General features: G+C 46.5%; 1 protein-coding gene across 2 annotated transcripts; it reads left to right on the forward strand.

Moving 5' to 3' along the window:
• The first annotated feature begins 1,665 nt into the window (after positions 1-1,665).
• FOXJ2 (forkhead box J2) lies at positions 1,666-22,707 on the forward strand. Of its 2 annotated transcripts, none has more exons than XM_088456040.1 (11): positions 1,666-1,856; positions 4,954-5,272; positions 13,658-13,732; positions 14,966-15,046; positions 15,448-15,579; positions 15,805-15,940; positions 16,808-17,017; positions 17,101-17,202; positions 17,462-17,680; positions 18,321-18,431; positions 18,873-22,707. In XM_088456040.1, the coding sequence occupies exons 1-11, from the start codon at positions 1,666-1,668 to the stop codon at positions 18,977-18,979; spliced, it is 1,683 nt and encodes a 560-aa protein (XP_088312166.1). In that variant the 3' UTR covers positions 18,980-22,707. The 2 variants fall into 2 exon arrangements, with proteins under 2 accessions (XP_088312166.1, XP_088312167.1); XM_088456041.1 differs by having other exon boundaries at positions 1,773-1,856; positions 15,805-15,931.
• Positions 22,708-22,721: the final 14 nt, after the last annotated feature.

Consider the following 22,721-nt stretch of genomic DNA (forward strand, 5'->3'; position numbering starts at 1 on the left):
CAGATACAAGGGGGTTTATTTACTAAAGTGAGACTTTTTAGAAGTGGATATGTTGCCCATAGCAACCAATCAGATTCTAGCTATTATCTTCTAGAACAGGCCTGGCCAACCTGTGGCTCTCCAGCTGCTGTGAAACTACAAGTCCCAGCATGCCTTGCCTTGCAACAGTTTTAGCATTCCCTAATAGCAAAACGGTAGCAGGGCATGCTGGGACTTGTAGTTTCACAACAGCTGGAGAGCCACAGGTTGGCCAGGCCTGTTCTAGAATGTGCTAGATAAATGATAAGTAGAATCTGATTAGTTGCTATGGGCAACAACTCCACTTCTATAAACTCTCACTTTAGTAAATATACTCCAAGGTATGTTTCCGAAAAGTCCAATGCAAGTAAAATGCCAATGGGAAGGGCAACAATCATTTTTACTGTTATACCCACTTCTGTGTGTTTTCTATATGGCAAAAGCACATGAATAAGTTATGTAAAACCCGCCAGTGGGTATTAGCCCTGACTACTAGCAGAGCTGGTAGCTCATGCACCAAATTGCAGGGAAAATATAATGAATTATTACCCGGTCAGCTATATGGGGATGATGTGGTCGGACTTGAGCCATCCGACAGTGCTCTGCTTTTCCCACTTACTATCTGCCAGAGAAGTGAGTGGGGAGGGGCACTGTCACACCCCCAGGTGTCCCGGACTCCACCTAGTTTCCCTGGATCACCTGTCACAATCTGGGGGAGATGTATCAAGCCTTGGAGATAGATAAAGTACCAACCAATCAGCTCCTGCCACTTTATAAATACAGTCTTGTAACATGACAGTTAGGAGCTGATTGGATGGTACTTCGGGCTATAGTTGAAACCAAAATACCAGCGGCATATTTCGTTGAGCATCACAGTGATACTAACAAATAAGTAACCGGTATTCCTCATTACTTATTCCTCCAGCGAGGTCCAGCCACGATCCCCCTCCTCAGCGCCGTCTTCTCTCGTGTTGCTGGCAGCAGATCGCTGCCAGCGACGGGCTTCTATGTCTCGCACATGCGTGACGGGCGGTCTGCACACGTGCGGGATTGTTTCACCCGGCGGGGACCCGGCAGTGCCTGGAAGACTTCACTGAAGCCGCAAAGGCTGCTGCCGGGTCCCCATTGCCGGCAATGGGGACCACATCGTTCTCGGGATCTAAAGATGGTGATAGTGATACAGTGACAAACAGCGGTACTCCCTCAGTGCTAGAGGGGTTATCTATCGTTGATAAATTTCGGCCCTTTATCGCTCACCACGGCTTAGTACATCTCCTTTATGGCAGCTCACAGAGTAAAGCACAGGAACCAGCAGCAGAGGGAAATGTCCTGATCAGAATCCTATTGGGAATAAAGCTGTGCGGGGGGCAGATGGCGGGGACCTATAGACTGTAAGCTTGTAAGCAGGGCCCTCTTACCTCTGTGTCTGTCTGTTATTACCCTGTTTTGTTCTATAAATGTTTCCAATTGTAAAGCGCAGCGGAATATGCTGCGCCATATAAGAAACTGTTAATAAATAAAATAAATGCCCCCCTATGGCTGCGGCCTCAGCTGATGTGTAGGAAGAACAGGCTGCTGCACTTTACTCTCTCTTCCTGCAATGTCTCCCTCCCCCTCATCCCCCTCTCTCCCCCTCCCCTCAGACTTATGGCCCGGAAGAAAACCCAACCCAGCAGGAAGCAGAAGGTCCTCCTCTGTCTGTCTGAGTCCCCCACCCCCCTCCAGAAGAGATCTGTCTTCCCCCCTCCCCAGCCTGTGCCGTGGAGAGGGGGCGACCCCCCGAGAAGAGAGCAGGAGAGGAGGTGCAGAGTGTCAGAGACACCGGGAGGGGAGCCAGGGTGAGGAGGAGACAGACACATACACATGACGATCATTATACACACACATATATATATACACACACACACAGGCCAGACAGGTATACAGTCTGACACATATACACACAGGTCTGACACACACACATATATATATATATACACACAGGCCAGACAGGTCTGACACACACACACACATATATATATATATATATATATATATATATACATATATATATACACACACACACAGGCCAGACAGGTATACAGTCTGACACATATACACACAGGTCTGACACACACACACACACATATATATACATATACACACACATACACAGGCAAGACAGGTATACAGTCTGACACATATACACACTGGCAGGTACATACAGTCTGACACACATACATACAGGCAGGTATACAGTCTGACACACATACACACAGGCAGGTACATACAGTCTGACACATATACACACTGGCAGGTACATACAGTCTGACACATATACACACTGGCAGGTACATACAGTCTGACACATATACACACTGGCAGGTACATACAGTCTGACACATATACACACTGGCAGGTACATACAGTCTGACACATATACACACTGGCAGGTACATACAGTCTGACACATATACACACTGGCAGGTACATACAGTCTGACACATATACACACTGGCAGGTACATACAGTCTGACACATATACACACTGGCAGGTACATACAGTCTGACACATATACACACTGGCAGGTACATACAGTCTGACACATATACACACTGGCAGGTACATACAGTCTGACACATATACATACAGGCAGGTACATACAGTCTGACACATATACACACAGGCAGGTATACAGTCTGACACATATACACACAGGCAGGTATACAGTCTGACACATATACACACTGGCAGGTACAGTCTGACACATATACACACAGGCAGGTATACAGTCTGACATATATACATACAGGCAGGTATACATATACACACAGGCAGGTACATACAGTCTGACACATATACACACAGGCAGATATACTGTCTGACACACATACACACATAGGCAGGTACACACAGTCTGACACATATACACACTGGCAGGTACATACAGTCTGACACATATACATACAGGCAGGTATACAGTCTGACACATATACACACTGGCAGGTACATACAGTCTGACACATATACATACAGGCAGGTATACAGTCTGACACATATACACACAGGCAGGTACATACAGTCTGACACATATACACACTGGCAGGTACAGTCTGACACATATACACACTGGCAGGTACATACAGTCTGACACATATACACACTGGCAGGTACATACAGTCCGACACATATACACACTGGCAGGTACATACAGTCTGACACATATACACACTGGCAGGTACATACAGTCTGACACATATACACACTGGCAGGTACATACAGTCTGACACATATACACACTGGCAGGTATACAGTCTGACACATATACACACTGGCAGGTACATACAGTCTGACACATATACATACAGGCAGGTATACAGTCTGACACATATACACACAGGCAGGTACATACAGTCTGACACATATACACACTGGCAGGTACAGTCTGACACATATACACACTGGCAGGTACATACAGTCTGACACATATACACACTGGCAGGTACATACAGTCCGACACATATACACACTGGCAGGTACATACAGTCCGACACATATACACACTGGCAGGTACATACAGTCTGACACATATACACACTGGCAGGTACATACAGTCTGACACATATACACACTGGCAGGTACATACAGTCTGACACATATACACACTGGCAGGTACATACAGTCTGACACATATACACACTGGCAGGTACATACAGTCTGACACATATACACACTGGCAGGTACATACAGTCTGACACATATACACACTGGCAGGTACATACAGTCTGACACATATACACACAGGCAGATATACTGTCTGACACACATACACACATAGGCAGGTACACACAGTCTGACACACATACACACAGGTAGGTATACAGTCTGACACATATACACACAGGCAGGTATACAGTCTGACACATACACAAAGGCAGCTATACAGCTTGACACATATACACACAGGCAGGTACATACAGTCTGACACATATACACCCAGGGATGTATACAGTCTGACACATACACACAGGGAGGTATACAGTCTGACACATACACACAGGGAGGTATACAGACTGACACATATACACAGGGAGGTATACAGACTGACACATATACACAGAGTCAGGTATACTGTCTGAAACATATACACACATGTAAGGTATACAGTCTTGACAAATATAGACACACTGGCAGGTATACAGTCTGACGCACATATACAGTACACAGGGAGGTATACAGTCTGACACATACACACAGGGAGGTATACAGACTGACACATATACACAGGGAGGTATACAGACTGACACATATACACAGAGTCAGGTATACTGTCTGAAACATATACACACATGTAAGGTATACAGTCTTGACAAATATAGACACACTGGCAGGTATACAGTCTGACGCACATATACAGTACACAGGGAGGTATACAGTTTGGGGCCTTGTAGTATTATTAAATACATTTAGTATTTTTATGTTTTATACAATACAAGAGTAATGTTGCATAAAGTAGCGCACAAATATCTGCAAATTTGTCGTGATTTTGGGGGTACTGTACTTGGCAAATATACACGCACCCCTGTATTGCACCCACTAATTGAACTGACCCCATAGATAGAATGTGACACATCCACGGAAACAGTTTGATATTACAAGTACACCTATAACTGTTAGACAATGGCTATTTTACTTTTTTTTTTTTTATAAATATATCAATGGTAAAAAATGTATTAAACAAGTACAAAGGCAAAATCTGCGTTGCCTATAGCAACCAATCAACACCTCTATGTTTTTGTAGTTTAGAAAGCGAATATCAGATGGCAGATATAATACTACCTTTTTGATTTGCACCAGTTTTCGTAAATGCCCATTCAGAGATAGGACACCAGCAACATTGTAGCCCAGTTTTGTGTTCAGTTATGGATTTTTACAGCCGCAATTTCCTTACTCAGCCCCAAGATGGCGTCAGACCTGGGCAGCAGCCTGACCTCCATAGACTGGCTCCCGCAACTGACCATTCAGGCTGCTATGAAGGGGTCTCAAGGGGGCACTGGAGGCCGAAAAGGACCCGGATCTCCGACTGACCCCAACGCCATGCTAACCAAGGAAGAGGCAGCTGCCCACCGAGATGGGAAACCCCCTTACAGCTATGCCAATCTCATCCAGTACGCCATAAACTCCGCACCTGCCAGACGCATGACCCTGAGTGAGATCTACCGCTGGATCTGCGACAACTTCCCGTATTACCGCAACGCCGGTGTGGGATGGAAGGTAACGTGATCACGGGCATATTTCTTCTGTAGACCAAAGCGTTTCTAAATGATGAGATATTTAGACAAGTAACTGACAGCTAATAGCAGTAGCACTCAATGACCCAGTGCCATGGGAGGGCGGACAGATAGGATGGGGCAGGGTGAGTTCCAAGAAGGCTGAGGGTCCTGCCTGTGAGAACTCACAATCTAAGGGAGAGAATAGGCATAATGGGGAGGTGAATTAGGAAGAGATGAGGAGGGAGGACAGAGGACCTGATTCAGAGCCGCTCGTAAGTGGCCGCTCGCTCGCTCCGAGCGATGTACGCACATCTGCGCATGCGTATGGGTTGTAATGCGCATGCGCCAACCAGTCAGTGTGGTCGGAAATCGTGTGCTCGCAAAATAGCGAATGCCTGCTAATTTGAGTGACAGAATGAGGCGTGGTGGGTGGTAACAGGGGAAGGTGCTTGAAAACGGGGAGTGGAGATCCGAACGCAGGCGTGCCAAACGGTGAAAACGGGCGTTGTAAGGGTGTGCATAATTAACAAAGCAGCGTCATCGACCACGTCACTTGGTTGTCTTTTAGCCTGAACTGCTCACATGATTGCAGTAGGAAAATGCTACCACAAGAATAGCGAGCAGTTCATACGCCTTTCGATGTACTCGATTAATCAAATAAATAGCTGAGATGACGTATGATGCGAGCGGCCAAGGGGAGTCTTTACAAAATAGCGAGCGCATTTTTCGTTCGCTCGCTCAGACATAGAGGCGTCAACACACCGCAGAGCGAGCGCTCAATTTAAATAGCCAGCCCCTTTTTCTGAACGAGCATCCGCAAATAGCGTCCGGCTCTGAATCACGCCCAGAGGGTGTGGAGTGAAGAGTGTGCTGAGGGCTGATGGGCTTTGATGAACAAGTGGAGGAAGAGATGAATGGGCTTATTAACACAACATTTCTCCATGTTCATGCCCAATATTTAAAAGGACAGTGCTTTTACTAGCCGTGTCTTGCTAGTAAAAGCACTGCCCTTTAAATATTATATATATTATAATATAAATCCCCAAGTCAGAGATGATGGCGAAGTATCCTTAGTACCCCAGCTTTCCGCAAAGTGTTCAATTCATCGGCTCAATAGATCTCTCTCAGGGCCTCATTATATCATTCACGAGTGATAAAACTCCTTGCGTATGATAATGGTGCTAAAGCCAATCAGCTCCCAACTGTCACCTATTTGAGAAGTGACAGTTGGGAGCTGATTGGCTGGAGCACCATTTATTATACGCAATAAGTTTTTTCTCACTCGTGAATGATAAAACTCATTGATACCCGAGGCCCCAAAGGAGTAGAGAGAATAAGGTGGTATACGGTAGGTCTCTGGAAGTAGGTAAAATAACACCCTGCTAGCAATCAGACAGAAAAGGGGACCACAGAAGCTCTGCACTCACCATATATATATATATATATATATATATATATATATATAGTAGACCCTCCAAGCAATATTCTGTATACTTTATAAACCGAATGTTAGTTTCAATCGTTAAGCTGACCGACCATGCCAAAGTCTTCCCCATCATGAGTGACAGAGTAGGACTGACCACATGACAGAAGACCATACTTGACCACCCTCCCGGGAAGAGTGGGCAAGTTTCCCAGCTGACACCACCTGCCCGCAGCCCCCCCCCCCTTACGGTTTCCCCCTTTGTATAAGTGGCTGGTCTGGGGGGAACTGATGGCTCGATTCGGCTGCACAATGCTGGTAATCTTGCTGTTGAGTAGCGGGGCCGCAATGATGTGATTACGCAGAGGTGGCACCCAGATTGTTGGCAAGTTTGCAGAAGACTTTGGCACAGTCGGTCAACTTAACAAATGTTGCAGCAATTGAAAACTACCATTCACTGTTTATAAAGGATGTACTAGTTGTAGCTTTAGGGTTCTTTGTGATTCCTCCGAGCATTATCTGGTCCGATCTTTGGGCACATTTGCTGGGTCACCTACTTCTGGGAAGATCTGTAACTGTCTTCAGTGTTTTCCATATGTCCATATTCTGTCTTTGCCGTAGATGGGTTTTTTTTATTAGTATTTGGAAAAGGATTTATAACTCTTTCCAGATGGATGAGCAAAAACAATTGCTCCTCTGTGACCATTGCAGATGTAGTTACTCCTCTGCATAATGCAAACACAGACCTGACTGCTACAGACCGGGCTGCCGGGGGTCCTGCTGTTATATAGAGGTGGCAGCACTTTCCAATGATCAGACAATGATGTGTAATTCATTAGCAGTGATTGGTTCCCAGTACCGTCTACATTTATGTGGAAGCAGTAAAGCTGCATACACACACAACAATTTTGTTGCCAACGATTCTATGAACGATTTTCTGTCAGATTTTTTAAAGTGTAATGAACGATTTTTTTGAACTACAAACGATTTTTGCATATTCCCTTAATGAAAATCGTTCAATTGACAAGTCTGACTGAACTACAAACTACAAACGTGAACGCACATGAACGATAATCGTTCATTGTTTGACTCAGAAAGTAAACGATTTTTTCAAACGATTATCGTTAAACGATAATCGTTCAAAAAATCGTTGTGTGTGTATGCAGCTTAAGAGTGGACTTCTGGGATATTAAACATGCGGGCCCACCAGCTGCTGTGGAACTGTACATCCCAGCATGCCCTGACACAATTTTGATATTCTGGCATGCTAAAACTGTGACAGCGCATGCTGGGATTTGTAGTTCCACAGCAGCTAGAGGGCAGCATGTTACATACCCCTGGTATTTGCTTTCTTACACATGGCTTCTTCACGTTGGCTTATTTTATTGATGTGTAGATAATGGAATAATAATGTAACATCTATCAATGGTTGTTTGTGGCCTGGGGTTAGATTTACCAAATTGTAGGACTTTGTAAGGACTAGATGCATGGGCATAGCCATAGTGGGTGCAGGGGGTGCAATAGCTATGGGGCCTAGAGGATTAGGGGGCCCCGGACTCAGGTTACTAATTGCATACCAATTTCCCAAATTTGCCTGCTAAGTAACTGGGCCCAACCTGAATGGGCTGATATTTCATTTTCAGTGAGTCTAGTGGATGTAATAATTGTAAAGGGGCACTGTAATGCGGCATAATCTTAACTGTATGGCCCTGTAATGTAGCATAATCTGACATGCACATTGTTATGTGGTATAATATGAACTGGAGGGCACTGTAATGTAGCATAATCTGAACTGGAGGGCACTGTAATATAGCATAATCTGACATGCACATTGTTATGTGGTATAATATGAACTGGAGGGCACTGTAATGTTACATAATATGAACTGTATGGCCCTATAATGTGACATGCACATTGTTATGTGGTATAATATGAACTGGAGGGCACTGTAGTGTTACATAATATGAACTGGAGGGCACTGTAATGTAGCATAATCTGACATGCACATTGTTATGTGGTATATGAACTGGAGGGCACTGTAATGTTACATAATATGAACTGGAGGGCACTGTAATGTTACATAATATGAACTGGAGGGCACTGTAGTGTTACATAATATGAATTGGAGGGCACCGTAATGTAGCATAATCTGACATGCACATTGTTATGTGGTATAATATGAACTGGAGGGCACTGTAATGTTACATAATATGAACTGAGGCACTGTGATGTTACATAATATGAACTGGAGGGAACTGTAATGTTACATAATATGAACTAGAGGGACCTGTAATTATTTATTACCAGTTATTTATATAGCGCACACATATTCCGCAGCGCTTTTACAGAGAATATTCACCCATTCACATCCGTCCCTGCCCCATTGGAGCTTACACTCTATATTCCCTACCACATGCACACACACATACACACTAGGGGTAATTTTTGTTAGGAGCCAATTAACCTACCAGTATATTTTTGGAGTGTGGGAGGAAACCGGAGCACCCGGAGGAAACCCACACAAGCACAGGGAAAATATACAAACTCCACACAGTTAGGGCCGTAGTGGGTGTCGAACCAACGACCTCAGTGCTGTGAGGCAGTAATGCTAACTATTACACCGTCTGTAATGTTACATAATATGAACTGGGACACTGCAGTGTGGCACAATATGAAGTGAAGGCACTATAGTGTGGTACAATATATACTGGGGCACTGAAATGTGGCATGATTTGACCTGGAGAGCACTATAATGTGGCACATATGAACTAGAGGAACTATAGTGTGGCATAATAAAAACCAGCCAGGCTAGTGATAGCAGATGCCCTACAGCAGCACTCTGCTGAGATCTGCTGCAAAATTGGACAGGTGTGTAGGCATATATTGGGTGCTGAATCTGCCTTCAGGTCTCCAGTAAGATTGTCTCTACAGTCTGGTCTGGAGTTTGATTTCCTGGAGTATTGGACAAGTGTGTACCCATCCTGAGTCATGCAGCGTCATATCAGATGAATAATTAGCTTTATACATTGTTTCTAAATTAAAAACTGCAGATACAATGGAGGGAGGTGCCTGAAGGGGTCAGGGTGACAGGCCAAAAACTTGTTATATAGTCCTTACCTGAAGATGTTATTCAGATCCTTTTTCCCGAAGAGGTTACTGTTCAGGACCTTATTAGAAGATGTCATCCAAAGTCCTTATCAGTAGTCATTATCCAAAGTTGCTTAAATAAAGCAGGAACTACACAAAGAGCATCAATGTAGGACATAATGTCACCACAAAATGGCTGCCAGTAGCTGGGTATCCTTTATATAGGGCTGTGACCTGCACTGTGACATCACAATGCATGCAGGCAGCAGCTAGAGATGGCTATAGCCACAAAATGGCTGTCAGTAGCTGGGCCTCCTTTATATAGGGCTGTGACCTGCACTGTGACATCACAATGCATGCAGGCAGCAGCTAGAGATGGCTGTAGCCACAAAATGGCTGCCAGTAGCTGGGCATCCTTTATATAGGGCTGTGACCTGCATAGTGACATCACAATACATGCAGGCAGCAGCTAGAGATGGCTATAGCCACAAAATGGCTGTCAGTAGCTGGGCATGCTTTATATAGGGCTGTGACCTGCACTGTGACATTACAATGCATGCAGGCAGCAGCTAGAGATGGCTGTAGCCACAAAATGGCTGCCAGTAGCTGGGCATCCTTTATATAGGGCTGTGACCTGCATAGTGACATCACAATACATGCAGGCAGCAGCTAGAGATGGCTATAGCCACAAAATGGCTGTCAGTAGCTGGGCATGCTTTATATAGGGCTGTGACCTGCACTGTGACATTACAATGCATGCAGGCAGCAGCTAGAGATGGCTGTAGCCACAAAATGGCTGCCAGTAGCTGGGCATCCTTTATATAGGGCTGTGACCTGCATAGTGACATCACAATACATGCAGGCAGCAGCTAGTGATGGCTATAGCCACAAAATGGCTGCCAGTAGCTTGGCATCCTTTATATAGGGCTGTGACCTGCACTGCGACATTACAATGCATGCAGGTAGCAGCTAGAGATGGCTGTAGCTTGGATCAGCTCTGGGCCCAGATGCCCTGCAGCAGCTCTCTGGTGAGAATAGAAAAGCCGGGTCTCAGGAGGTGGCAGTGAAACTTTGTGTGGCTTAAAATGACAGAGGTGCCTCTCTATAAGCATTGGGACAGGCGGTCCCTCTAAAATGTTGCTATGGGGCCCACCAAGTTCTGGCTACGCCCCTGACTAGATGATTAAGAGGTCTATTTACTAAGCAGTGTTACGAGACCGAGTGAAAAGTGCTAAGAAAGTGATAAGGTACCAGCCAATCAGCTCCCAACTGTCATCTCACAGGCTGTGTTTGAAAAATGACAGTTAGGAGCTGATTGGCTGGCACCTTATCACTTTTCACTCTGTCTCCTAACACTGCTTAGTAAATAGACCCCTAAGTATGTAAAAGCTGACATTTCATACATATTAGATATACACACTCTAAGTTGTACAAACAAATGTGTCACAGCTCCTCAAGCACACAACAATGTCCTTCTAACTTGCCTCCCCCCCCCCCGACTCATGTAAAGACAATCTCATCTACAGTGCACTTGCCGAAAGTAATCCCAATTACTTCCCGGCAATCATCGGTCTCAGGAATAGCAGTATGCTGTAAATTATGCTGTGTTATTACAGCGGTCAGAGGAGCAGACAGATATGTCCTCATACACATATGCTTTTTACGCCATAGGGCTTTTGACACACGGCGAGACTTTAGACGCTCAGCCAGTTAGCGCTTTCTGAACCTTCGTCCTTTTTCCCGAATTTAGAGTCGTCTTTGCATTGTAGCAGCATAATGAATTGGGCACTTAGGATTGGTATTTATGCTGCAAAGGAATTGTTATAAGGTCGCGGATTAACCATAACAATAGGCCTGATTCAGAGTCTACACTATGGCTGCAGCAGCTGTGATTTACATAGCTGTGTATGTGAGGAAATATGCACATGCAACATCGGTGGGTACTGAGTCATCACAGCTGTGTGCTACTGTGTACACATACGCAACATCGGACGCAGATCAGGCAAACCGACTCCTTGAGAGAGTTTATGGTCACACAGAATGGCCACCGCAACCGAGACGCCGGAGGAGCCATGTGTCCTGCGTACGGGATCTCGGATGCAGGATGTGACACGTCCCCGTAATGGTCGAGTCACGGCTGCGTTTTTGGCTGACACTCCCCATTACCTCCCCCAAACGCTCCCTGCCTGTCACTCACACTGCGAATAAGGACTTGCAGCGCAAGACTACGGTAATGTACCTTGACGCATGCCCAGTGCCGCTCAGATACACCAGATGCATGCGCAAAAACATTGGCATATCGTACGACCCTGAATGAGGCTTAATGTACGGGGCGAGGTATGGTTCGGCTCATATCGGCCCCGAGGCCTTCACATTCTTACCTGGGTTAGCATCTGGGTCTCACTGCAAATAAGATGCATCTTTTGTGAAAAACTGCGTGGTGGGACGCATGTCGCAGCTTAATCGCAAAGTACGCGGCACATCGGTGTACCAGAAATGACCTCTGTAATAACACGGCACTTGCCCGGTCTGATCACTGGTGATGGTCCCCGATAGATATACTGCAGAGGCGGGGGGACATTTACAGGCCACCGGCAGCTACATACAGTAGAAGTGCGTATATCCCAGTTACCTGTTAAGCTGCGCGCGCGCACACAACGATTTCATGAACGATCTGTCAGATTTTTCACAGTGTAATAAACGATTTTTTTGGAACTACAAACGATTTTTGCATATTCCCTTAATGAAAATTATTCAGTTGGTCAGTCTGACTGAACTGCAAACGTGAACGCGCCTGAACGATAATCGCTCATCGTTTTAGCTCAGAAAGTGAACGATTTTTTCAACGGTTGAACGATAAACGATAGTGTTTTCGATAATCGTTCAAAAAATCGTTGTGTGTATATGCACCACACTGTGCGCACAGACGCATTCCGGCGCTGCTGCACAGCTCACCTTGGCAGGTACATTTCTCAGTCTTCCACTTCAATTCATTAAACCCTACAGAACAGAATTGTCAGACACATTGCACATAGGGTCTCATTCGGACCCGGTTGCAAGCGCCGATGCCCTCGCAAGCGGGTCGATGGTCCCCACAGAGCATGCGCGCGACGGAGCCAGCTCCGTCGTGCGCATGCGCGAGACCCGGCTAGCGACGGGTACTCCGTCGCTAGGGGTTTCGTTGCAGATGGGGCGAGCTGTCGATGTTGAGTGACAGCTCGCCCCGTTTGCAGGGCAGGCCGGGGGCGTGCCCGGCCAAACGGAGGCGTTCCAGTCGGAACGCTTGCCGTTTGGGGGCGGCCCCACTGACATCATTGATGATGTCAGTGGGGAACTTCCTGCTCAAACAGAGCAGGAAGTTCCCTGGGGCTTACGAGAGCCCAGAGCCCAGGTCGTTAGCCCCGATGGTCGCGATGGTGATGACCATCGCGACCATCACCCTGTGATGAGTGGCCGCCCTCATTCAGAGCGATCGCTTGCAGCAAGTGATCGACTCTGAATGAGGTCCATAGGCCATTAGCAGCCATTTAAACAGACCATTGCGCAGATTCTACTACCAAACCACAATCCATGACCCCAAACGCCGCTGCACAATTACCATTGCCAGCCACATATCCCAGTATATAAGGGCGAGTGAGCTCATTTTCTGAATAATGCATTTATTTTAGAAGACGATGTGATTGGTGAAGGATCAGATTGTTTGCCATGTAATTGTTCTGTGATAGAACTGGTCACCAATTTACCCATCAAATATAAGATCTGGGAGAAAGAGATCTCCGCACCACCTCGGGACTTTGGGACCATTCCTCTGTCCTTGGAATCATTATATTCCGCTCTTCTTACACAAACTTACTGATCTCTATTTGTGTTTTCCAGAACTCGATCCGCCACAACCTGTCGCTAAACAAATGTTTCCGGAAAGTGCCGCGTCCCAGAGACGACCCTGGAAAGGTCAGCATGGGTGGGGGGTGTGTGTGTTTATTTTACAACTATAGTAAAGAAGGGAGAGACCCGGAAAACATGAGTCATGTGAAGAGTAAAAAACATCGTCAGGTCCTTTGAAGTTATTTTATTTGTGGACCGGCCCTGCGCCAATCTTATTTCTTCCTCCGACCATTAAACACTACCTGTTGGCATGAGAGTAATCCGGCAACACGCCACTCATTACTATATTACTAGCATTAGTACAGTCGCCAGCGAGCCTCGGAAGGAACATGTTGGTTGAGACTTAAGCTGGGCATCCACTATACAATTATCTGTCAGATATCTGTCCAATCTGGCTGGTTGGAATGAAAACCTGGTAATGTATGGGAGCCGATGACAATTGTCCATTTGCTCACAAACACTGGAAAATAGCCAAAAATGGTCGTTCAGACAAATTGGTTAAAACGCACAAATGTAACCAATTTGAACAATTCTTTTTGTCCTTTTTTCAGTGTTTAAAACCATATGATCGACTGTCATTGGCTCCCATACATTACCAGGTTTTCGTTCCAACCAGCCAGATTGGACAGATATCTGACAGATAATTATATAGTGTATGCCCAGCTTTACAGTTTCCTAGTTCGGGTTTGAAACCACAGAAAACGTCCCCGCACGGGGAAAAAAATTGCTAATAGCAGAAAAATATATATTTATGTCCGGTATCAGAGACTTCCACGCCAATAGCGTTTCACCCAAGCACGGTCCTCTATAAAGGCACGGAGGTGGTTACTGTATGTGTCTGTCTAAAGTGATAGTGCGCGGAAGACGGTTCTGCAGGTAACGTCTGTGCTCCTTGTAGCAGTTAAGCTGGGTACACACTGGAGCGATGTCGGGCCGATTTGCCGTTTCGTGCCGACAACTCGCCTACATGGCTCAGTGTGTACGTGCGTTTGCACGCTCCCGCGGTCGCTTAGTTTGATGTGCTGCACATCAAACCTAGCGCTATCGCTAGCGATCTGTGGTATGTTAACGAAAGACGGCATTTAAACATTACGTAGAGCTAAGTGACATTTAATGTAAGATCGGGATAGGATGTGATCATATGAAGCAATGCTCAACCCTTAAGGAGACCTGACGAGACGTAGGGCAGGGATGGGAGTGTCGGGAGAAAGCAGAAAGGTGGAGATAGAAAGATAGAATAACTGAGTGATCACTAAGAAATACTGCAGCTCATTTCGGTTCTGGCAATGTGATTTCCAGGGATCTTACTGGATGATTGACAGCTGCCCAAAAGAAGATGTCACCCTGCCCCGCAGGAAGAGGCCGCACCCCGACGATGAGGTAACTGGACCCCAATCTCACTAGCATCAATCATTAAGTTAGAGATGTACCAAACCTTCTAAAAAAAAAAAAAACAGGACATGTGGAGAAGTTTCCCATAGCAACCATAGCTTCTAGTTTCATGTATCAAGTACAAACTCTAAAATGATAGCTAGATGCTGATTGGTTGATATAGGAAACTTCTCCAACTGTCATCTAATGAAGTTTTGCTATATCTCCCCCTATGATCTTCACACACCTGCTATTATTTATAATATTCAGTTACATTTCCCAGTCATCAAACAAATCATCCACACACTTCACATGAAGAGACAAAAAGTAACAATATTGAACACGTGTATTTAGGGTTCAGCTTAGGGGGCTGTGGGAACCTGCCATAACATAATGGTTTCCACTCACAGCTCTCCCAGGACTCCACGGAGCAGGAGCTCAATAAGAGCCCACTGAGTTCCACCAGTGAGGTGTCCTTACCTACAGACAATACACAAGGACATCCAATGGAGAACAACTCCCCTCTCCCCAGCTACAGCCAGGTGAGTGACTTGGGTCTATGTGGTGGACTGCGCTCCAGTTTCTGTTGCAATATTGGGAGGGATTGGACACGCCATGTTCCCTGATCTGTACTAGCTAAAAGGTCTCTCTCCCCGAGTGTATGGATCTAGCTGTCCTCATCAGTGGTCCTGGTTGGACTTGACCTTGTTGGGGAGTTCCTGGTCCATATCGTCCTAGTAACGACTGCACTTTCTTGTGTCCCGTAGGCAGCCCCAACTCACATGGCGCCAGACTCCAGAGCTTCTTCATACAACAATGACTGCTACAAATTTTCCTTCTCGGAGATCCCAGACCTTAGCTGTTCCTTCCGCAGTCTGTACCGTACATTGCAGGGTAAACAGGGTGAGAATGGGGATGGGGTAGTGTAGGTGACCGAGGAGAGACTGCAAAAGAACCTACAATAGATTGCAGATACACTTCTCCTAGGTGAGAAGGACCAACACCCTCTATATATCTCAGCAGCCCTCCCGGCACCTGTTTTAAACAGAGGATCCCCCAACCAACTAAGGCCACAATGTCGATCGTTCTGCTGGAGGTCTCAATCTGTCCAGTCTTCTTTGTAATTTCGATCCATAGAGAGAGGACTGGACAACCTGAGATTCCCTAGTACGAGTTGCTGCAATTGCTTTCCAGTAATGGGAGAGGGTTTGGTTATTAAGAGGTGGTGGATGATTTAAAATTAGACCAATTCCTTGGGAGTAAAATCTTATAGGACTGCCCTGCGGTTTGCGAAAGTTTGATAGACTTTATAATTGTATCACGACAGAGCCCTAGACACGTATACACATATTCAATGGTACCTGATAGGGTCATCAGTTTAGATCAAGGGGTATTCAACATACAGCCTTCCAGTGGAACTGCACAGCTGGTGGGCCGCATGTTGACCACCGCTAAGTTTAGATGGTTTGTGTGTTCAAAAGACAATTTCAAATTTTGTGAAAATGGGCTTAGTGGGACTTGGCCATTTCCCCTTAACAGAAGGTATCCGTGATAAAATCAGGCCCTTACAGGGGTCAAATATGGATCAATATGTCTCCACCTGCACCCTGCTTTCGTCACACAAAGTAATAACATATCGTGGTGCCAGCCCGGTTAGTAGGCTGATGCAGCTTTGGCGGCTAGAATTGGATGAGTGCAAATTAAACAAAGCTGGTTCTCCATAAACCATGTTGAAGACTAGTATCTGATTCTCTCCATTACTTTCTCCAGGACTCTCGCCTCTCCCTACGGATGTACAGCCGCCGTCGTCATCCAGCTGCTGCATGTACCAACAAAATTCGGGGGAGTCGTCCTCGCTGCACCCACACAATATCCCCAACATAAGCAACCCCCCTTCTTCTCATCATCAAAGCCAGCAGCAGCCCTCCTATTTACCCTCCCAGCAAATGCCCAGGCCTCCCACCTCCGGGATGTCTCTAGGTAGGTGCTCTGTATTCTGCTGTGTAAAATACCTCGCCCCTGACCCTTATGACGGCAGAGCTTACACTCTTAATCTCGTCCAGGGCTCCCGAGCGACTGGTGCTCCAACATAGACTCTCTAAAGGAGAGCTTCAAGATCGTCAGTAGTCTGGACTGGTCAACCGTGGATCTGTCCCAATTCTCAGGTGAATGATAGATGGGATGAGGATATGTTGCATTGCAAAGGAGGAAGAGGGTAATGCTTATGTACTAAGTAGTGAGAGTCTGTGGTGATTACTGGGACAAAGGTGCGAGAGGTCTATGCACGTTGATTGCATGTAGAAAACTAAATGAGTGTAGGAAAAGATATTTGTTTTCGCTATTTATACAAAAAGAGTGAATGTATTTTAGAGAGAGGAGTGTGAACATACAGCGTGACCTCAGGCTGTTGTCCTCTCCCACCAGACCTCATGGAGAGCCTACGTCAGGCGGAGCTGAAGAACTGGAGCCTGGATCAGCATCACATCGCCAGCCTCTGTGACTCCTTAAGCCACCTGCTAAGTCACACGGGACTCCTGCCGCCCACGCATGGGCAATCTTCTTCCTGCCAGGCTCCGTGTCTGCCGCCCACCACCAGCAGTGCCTGCGCACTCCAAGGAGGGAAGCCTGGGCACACCATGGCAGGTGAGAGAGGGACAATTTGGGGTAGGTGACAGACGATGGTGTAGGAGGATAGAGGATATAAAGGGCCTGATTTTCAGTTGGTTGCAATGTCAAAGTCCAATTCCCATTGAGACGCAAGAGTCTCAGGAGTGTGTCTGGCCGGTGGCTGTGCGGACGCCTGGAGAAGGTCCGTCTTATGAGTGTGTCGCTGCAGTAGTTACAACTCGGATACATAATTGCTGACCTTGGAGACCGTACTCCAAAGGACAATCTGTAGCTACCATGGTGCTGGCACAAGTTTTCATGGTTTGTCCGATGGCAGAGTCTAAAGATGCGCCAGGTGGTATTACAGCACCTAATGATGCACAAAGTGGGCACCTTAGTCCTTGCACGTACAGACGCACGGCTGTACGCCAGGGAGGTGCTTCGTAAACCGTATTTGCATAAAGTCGCAGGCGCAATACGGGCAAAAGACGCAGGAGCGGACGCCGCAGCATCCGACTCGGAATCAAGCCCTAAATGAGGAAGAATAAGTGAATCTAGCAGAGTAATGTAAATTAACTTATATGATAAAATATTAAAAGGATAGAAACAAAAATGTTGGGCAATGGGTGATTAGCGTATTAACCAAATTCATTCAAATTTCCTTTTCCACCTCCAGTAACCTCCTATGGGCAGAACCAGCCAACGCCATCTTCCTGTGGTCACAATTTCACTGCTCCCCCTGGATATCCAATCCAAAGCCAGGCACCCCCAACGTACAGTCAGCAAGGTGAGACTTCGGCAACATGGAGAGGGCATAAAACTGCGGAAGTCGCCCGAATATCAGATGGAAACTGCACTTTTTGATGGCCCTTAAAGCAATAACATAATTTGATAATGTTTGTAAACTTCTCTGCTGGCTTCTGACAGATTATGTACAGTAAATAGGCATATAGTAATGTTATATATAACCTATTTGTGAGCTGAATATTTCTTTCTGCAACCATGTATTAATTGAATCTAGTGAGTTGACAGGCTGCATTCCCAGGCCTATTGGATCAGCCCGCTAACTGGCTGCGTCCTCTGTCTATAGTCCAGCGTTTCTCCTCATTAATTTAAAAAAGAATCTCGTCCCGTGCAAAATGGCCCCAATGTAATGAAGAAAACGTCACCGTTCTCTGTCGCTCAGCGTCAATGGTTTCCTGAAATCTTTTTTTTTTTCTCACAACAGGTCGCCACCCCCAACGCCCTTTGTACCCTCCCGCCCGCCCGGCGCTCCGTTATCCGCACAGCAGCGACGAAATACAAGATGACTTTGACTGGGACTCTATTGCTTAGAAACTCTGCACACCGTCCCCCCCTAGAGGACATGTAAAGAAATATAGGAGGATACAAAAATCCCTCCAAGTGTATAGATATATATAAATATATAAATGTATATCTTCGCCTGACAATCAGAGACAACATGCCCCTCTCACTGGACAGGAGGAGACAAAGACGACAAGCCCCCCTCCCCATACACAGCCTTTCCTCCTCTCCCTGTGGCACTAATGAAGGAAAGCGGACAGTGATTTCTCTGCCTATAAGGAAGCGCTATTTCCCAGTGCCAAGGATACCAGTGCTAGCACGGGCGAGGACTTTCGGTGTATGTGGGGAGAGAAGGCCTGGCTAACATGAAGCCAAAATGATTTATTTATAAGGCGTACACTTATTGCACAGCACAAAGTGTTAACGGACGTTTGCAGCCACCTTGGATTTGTGATATTAGTGAGATCCCACACAGACCCCCCCCCCCCCCCCCTCCTTTCTTCTCCTCCCAACTTCTGAACAGACCTCGAGATCCAGAAACAGCTCTTTTCAGCCCAGCTTCATTGTTCATCCTCTCTGCGTTGCTGGAACTTCACATTTGGATGTTGTTTTATGCGGACACATTTTGTTGTATTTCCATCACTGTACTGGTCTCTGGTGCATACAACGAAGGGGTTCCACAGCGCCAGGAGTGGGGTAATGGCGTGCAGAGCATGCAACGTTACTGTGTCCTACATACAGCTGGTATGGTAAAAGATTTGTACGATAATGGTAGAGCACCCCTCAGTCAGTAGTCTGGTGACAGAGGTGCACTCAGTCAGAATGGGTCTCATGTTGTTGATATGAGAAAGGTGTAGACTACAGTCAGTATCCTGATGATAGAGAGGTGTAGGCCACCAGTTAGTCTGTATCCTGATGATAGAGATTCAAGCCATCAGTCAGTTGATATCCTGATGATAGAGGTGCAAGGCATCAGTCAGTCTGTGTCCTGATGACAGAGAGGTGTAGGCCATCAGTCAGTCTGTGTCCTGATAATAGAACGGTGTAGGCCACCAGTCAGTCTGTATCCTGATGATAGAGAGGTGTAGGCCATCAGTCAGTCTGTGTCCTGATAATAGAACGGTGTAGGCCACCAGTCAGTCTGTGTCCTGATGATAGAACGGTGTAGGCCACCAGTCAGTCTGTGTCCTGATGATAGAGCGGTGTAGACCACCAGTCAGTCAGTCTGTATCCTGATGATAGAGCGGTGTAGACCACCAGTCAGTCTGTATCCTGATGATAGAGTGGTGTAGGGCATCAGTCAGTCTGTATCCTGATGATAGAGCGGTGTAGGCCACCAGTCAGTCTGTATCCTGATGACAGAGAGGTGTAGGCCATCAGTCAGTCTGTATCCTGATGACAGAGAGGTGTAGGCCATCAGTCAGTCTGTATCCTGATGATAGAACGGTGTAGGCCACCAGTCAGTCTGTGTCCTGATGATAGAGCGGTGGAGGCCACCAGTCAGTCAGTCTGTATCCTGATGATAGAGCGGTGTAGACCACCAGTCAGTCTGTATCCTGATGATAGAGGGGTGTAGGGCATCAGTCAGTCTGTATCCTGATGATAGAGCGGTGTAGGCCATCAGTCAGTCTGTATCCTGATGACAGAGAGGTGTAGGCCATCAGTCAGTCTGTATCCTGATGACAGAGAGGTGTAGGCCATCAGTCAGTCTGTATCCTGACGACAGAGAGGTGTAGGCCATCAGTCAGTCTGTATCCTGACGACAGAAGTGTAGGCCATCAGTCAGTCAGTATCCTGATGACAGAGAAGTGTAGGCCAGTCAGTCTGTATCCTGATGACAGAGGTACAGGCCACCAGTCAGTCAGTATCCTGATGACAGAGGTGTAAGCTACCAGTCAGTCAGTATATGATTACAGACGTGTAGACAACCTGTCCGTCATCATTCTGGTAATCGTTGGAGTAGATCAGACAATATCATAGTAAAGACTACGCTAGGAGGCAGTAAATACCCTAGTGATTGAGACAGGTGGTGAAACATCCGGCCAATGTGCATGTTTTAAAAGTTTTGTATGCAAGTAAAGTGCAGTATATGCAGCAACAAGTCAGTACTTCGCTTCCGTGAACTAGTTTCCGGTGGTAAAGAGATGCACGTCACCAATATCCAGGTTACGGAGAATTCTATCCTGTCCATTAATCAGTGTCCTGGTGCTAGATACATAGACAGTACCAGACAGCTAATGTCCTGGGGCTAGATACAGACAGTACCAGACAGCTAATGTCCTGGGGCTAGATACAGACAGTACCAGACAGCTAACGTCCTGGGGCTAGATACAGACAGTACCAGACAGCTAACGTCCTGGGGCTAGATACAGACAGCACCAGACAGCTAACGTCCTGGGGCTAGATACAGACAGCTAACGTCCTGGGGCTAGATACAGACAGTACCAGAAAGCTAACGTCCTGGGGCTAGATACAGACAGTACCAGACAGCTAACGTCCTGGGGCTAGATACAGACAGTACCAGACAGCTAACGTCCTGGGGCTAGATACAGACAGTGCCAGACAGCTAACGTCCCGGGGCTAGATACAGACAGTACCAGACAGCTAACGTCCCGGGGCTAGATACTGACAGTACCAGACAGCTAATGTCCTGGGGCTAGATACAGACAGTACCAGACAGCTAATGTCCTGGGGCTAGATACGTGCAGTACTGGTCAGTCTGAGTCCTGGTGTTATAGGTACACCACAGTGGTCAGAAGGTGTCCGATGTTTACAGTCCTGGTCTCCTATGGGCCTAGTATCTTCAATATAGAAAAATTTATAGTATTGGTTAGTTAATTTCCTGGCGCCCTTTGATGGAGAGTACTAGTAAATCAGTGTTCTGGATAGAGGGGGTTGGCCAACCAGCGTCCAGGTGCTACAGGAATGTATTGTACGGGTGAGTGGCTTCCCGGAGAGAAGGGGGTGTATTGTGCCAGTGGGTCTGTGCAGATTTGTGATAGATGTACGTATTGGTTAGTGTGTGCTGGTGAAACAGTGGTCGGTGTGTATACTTATCAGTCCGTACACTGGTATGTCATTGCTGGACAGTCAATGTTCTTGTGTGAGTTGTATGGGGGTGTGCTAGTCTGGTGACGCAAGGTGCACATTGCTCATTGATAAAGTTGTGTTCAATACCCGTCAGTCGATTTCCCTGTAATGGGGAATATAAAGGTTTGGTCAGTCAGTGTTACAGAGACATCAGGTAGAACGGTGTATGTCAGTGGGTGTGTTCCGGTGATCTTAGATGTTAAGTGTTGTCCAGTGCCATGTCCTCTGCCAGCTGTTCGGCATCACCAGGAGTACAGGAACGGTTCTGTACAAGTCTCCGTTTTCTAGTCAGAAACCCTTTCCAGCCATTAGCAAACACATTAACACTGCATAGACCACCGCACTTCATTTACGTAGCCTGTTTAGATCTCCTGGCCGCCAAACCCGTGTTGTTGGATGATCTGACCGTGTTTGTACACCCCATGTGTTGGCCCCCGCGAAATCGTATGCCATCTGTTACCTCTGTCGGTACGTAAAGCCCGGCGGAAATCGAAGAGGAGGAGGAGCGCCACATGGAAAATGTGGTTAAGAAGCTGGTTGCCCTGGGAACGTTAAAACATGGCTGCTGTTGTCAGCAGCGGAAGCCATCTTTACTGTGTAACTCCCTCTTATATGTCTGTTCAGAGTGAGGCTCATTGGACGCTTATTAAACATATCAGCAGAACGTGGCTATGTGGGTGAT

The sequence above is a fragment of the Taudactylus pleione genome, unplaced genomic scaffold, assembly GCF_031769625.1.
Source record: "Taudactylus pleione unplaced genomic scaffold, aTauple2 ptg000685l, whole genome shotgun sequence".
NCBI classification, from domain to species: Eukaryota; Metazoa; Chordata; class Amphibia; order Anura; family Myobatrachidae; genus Taudactylus; species Taudactylus pleione.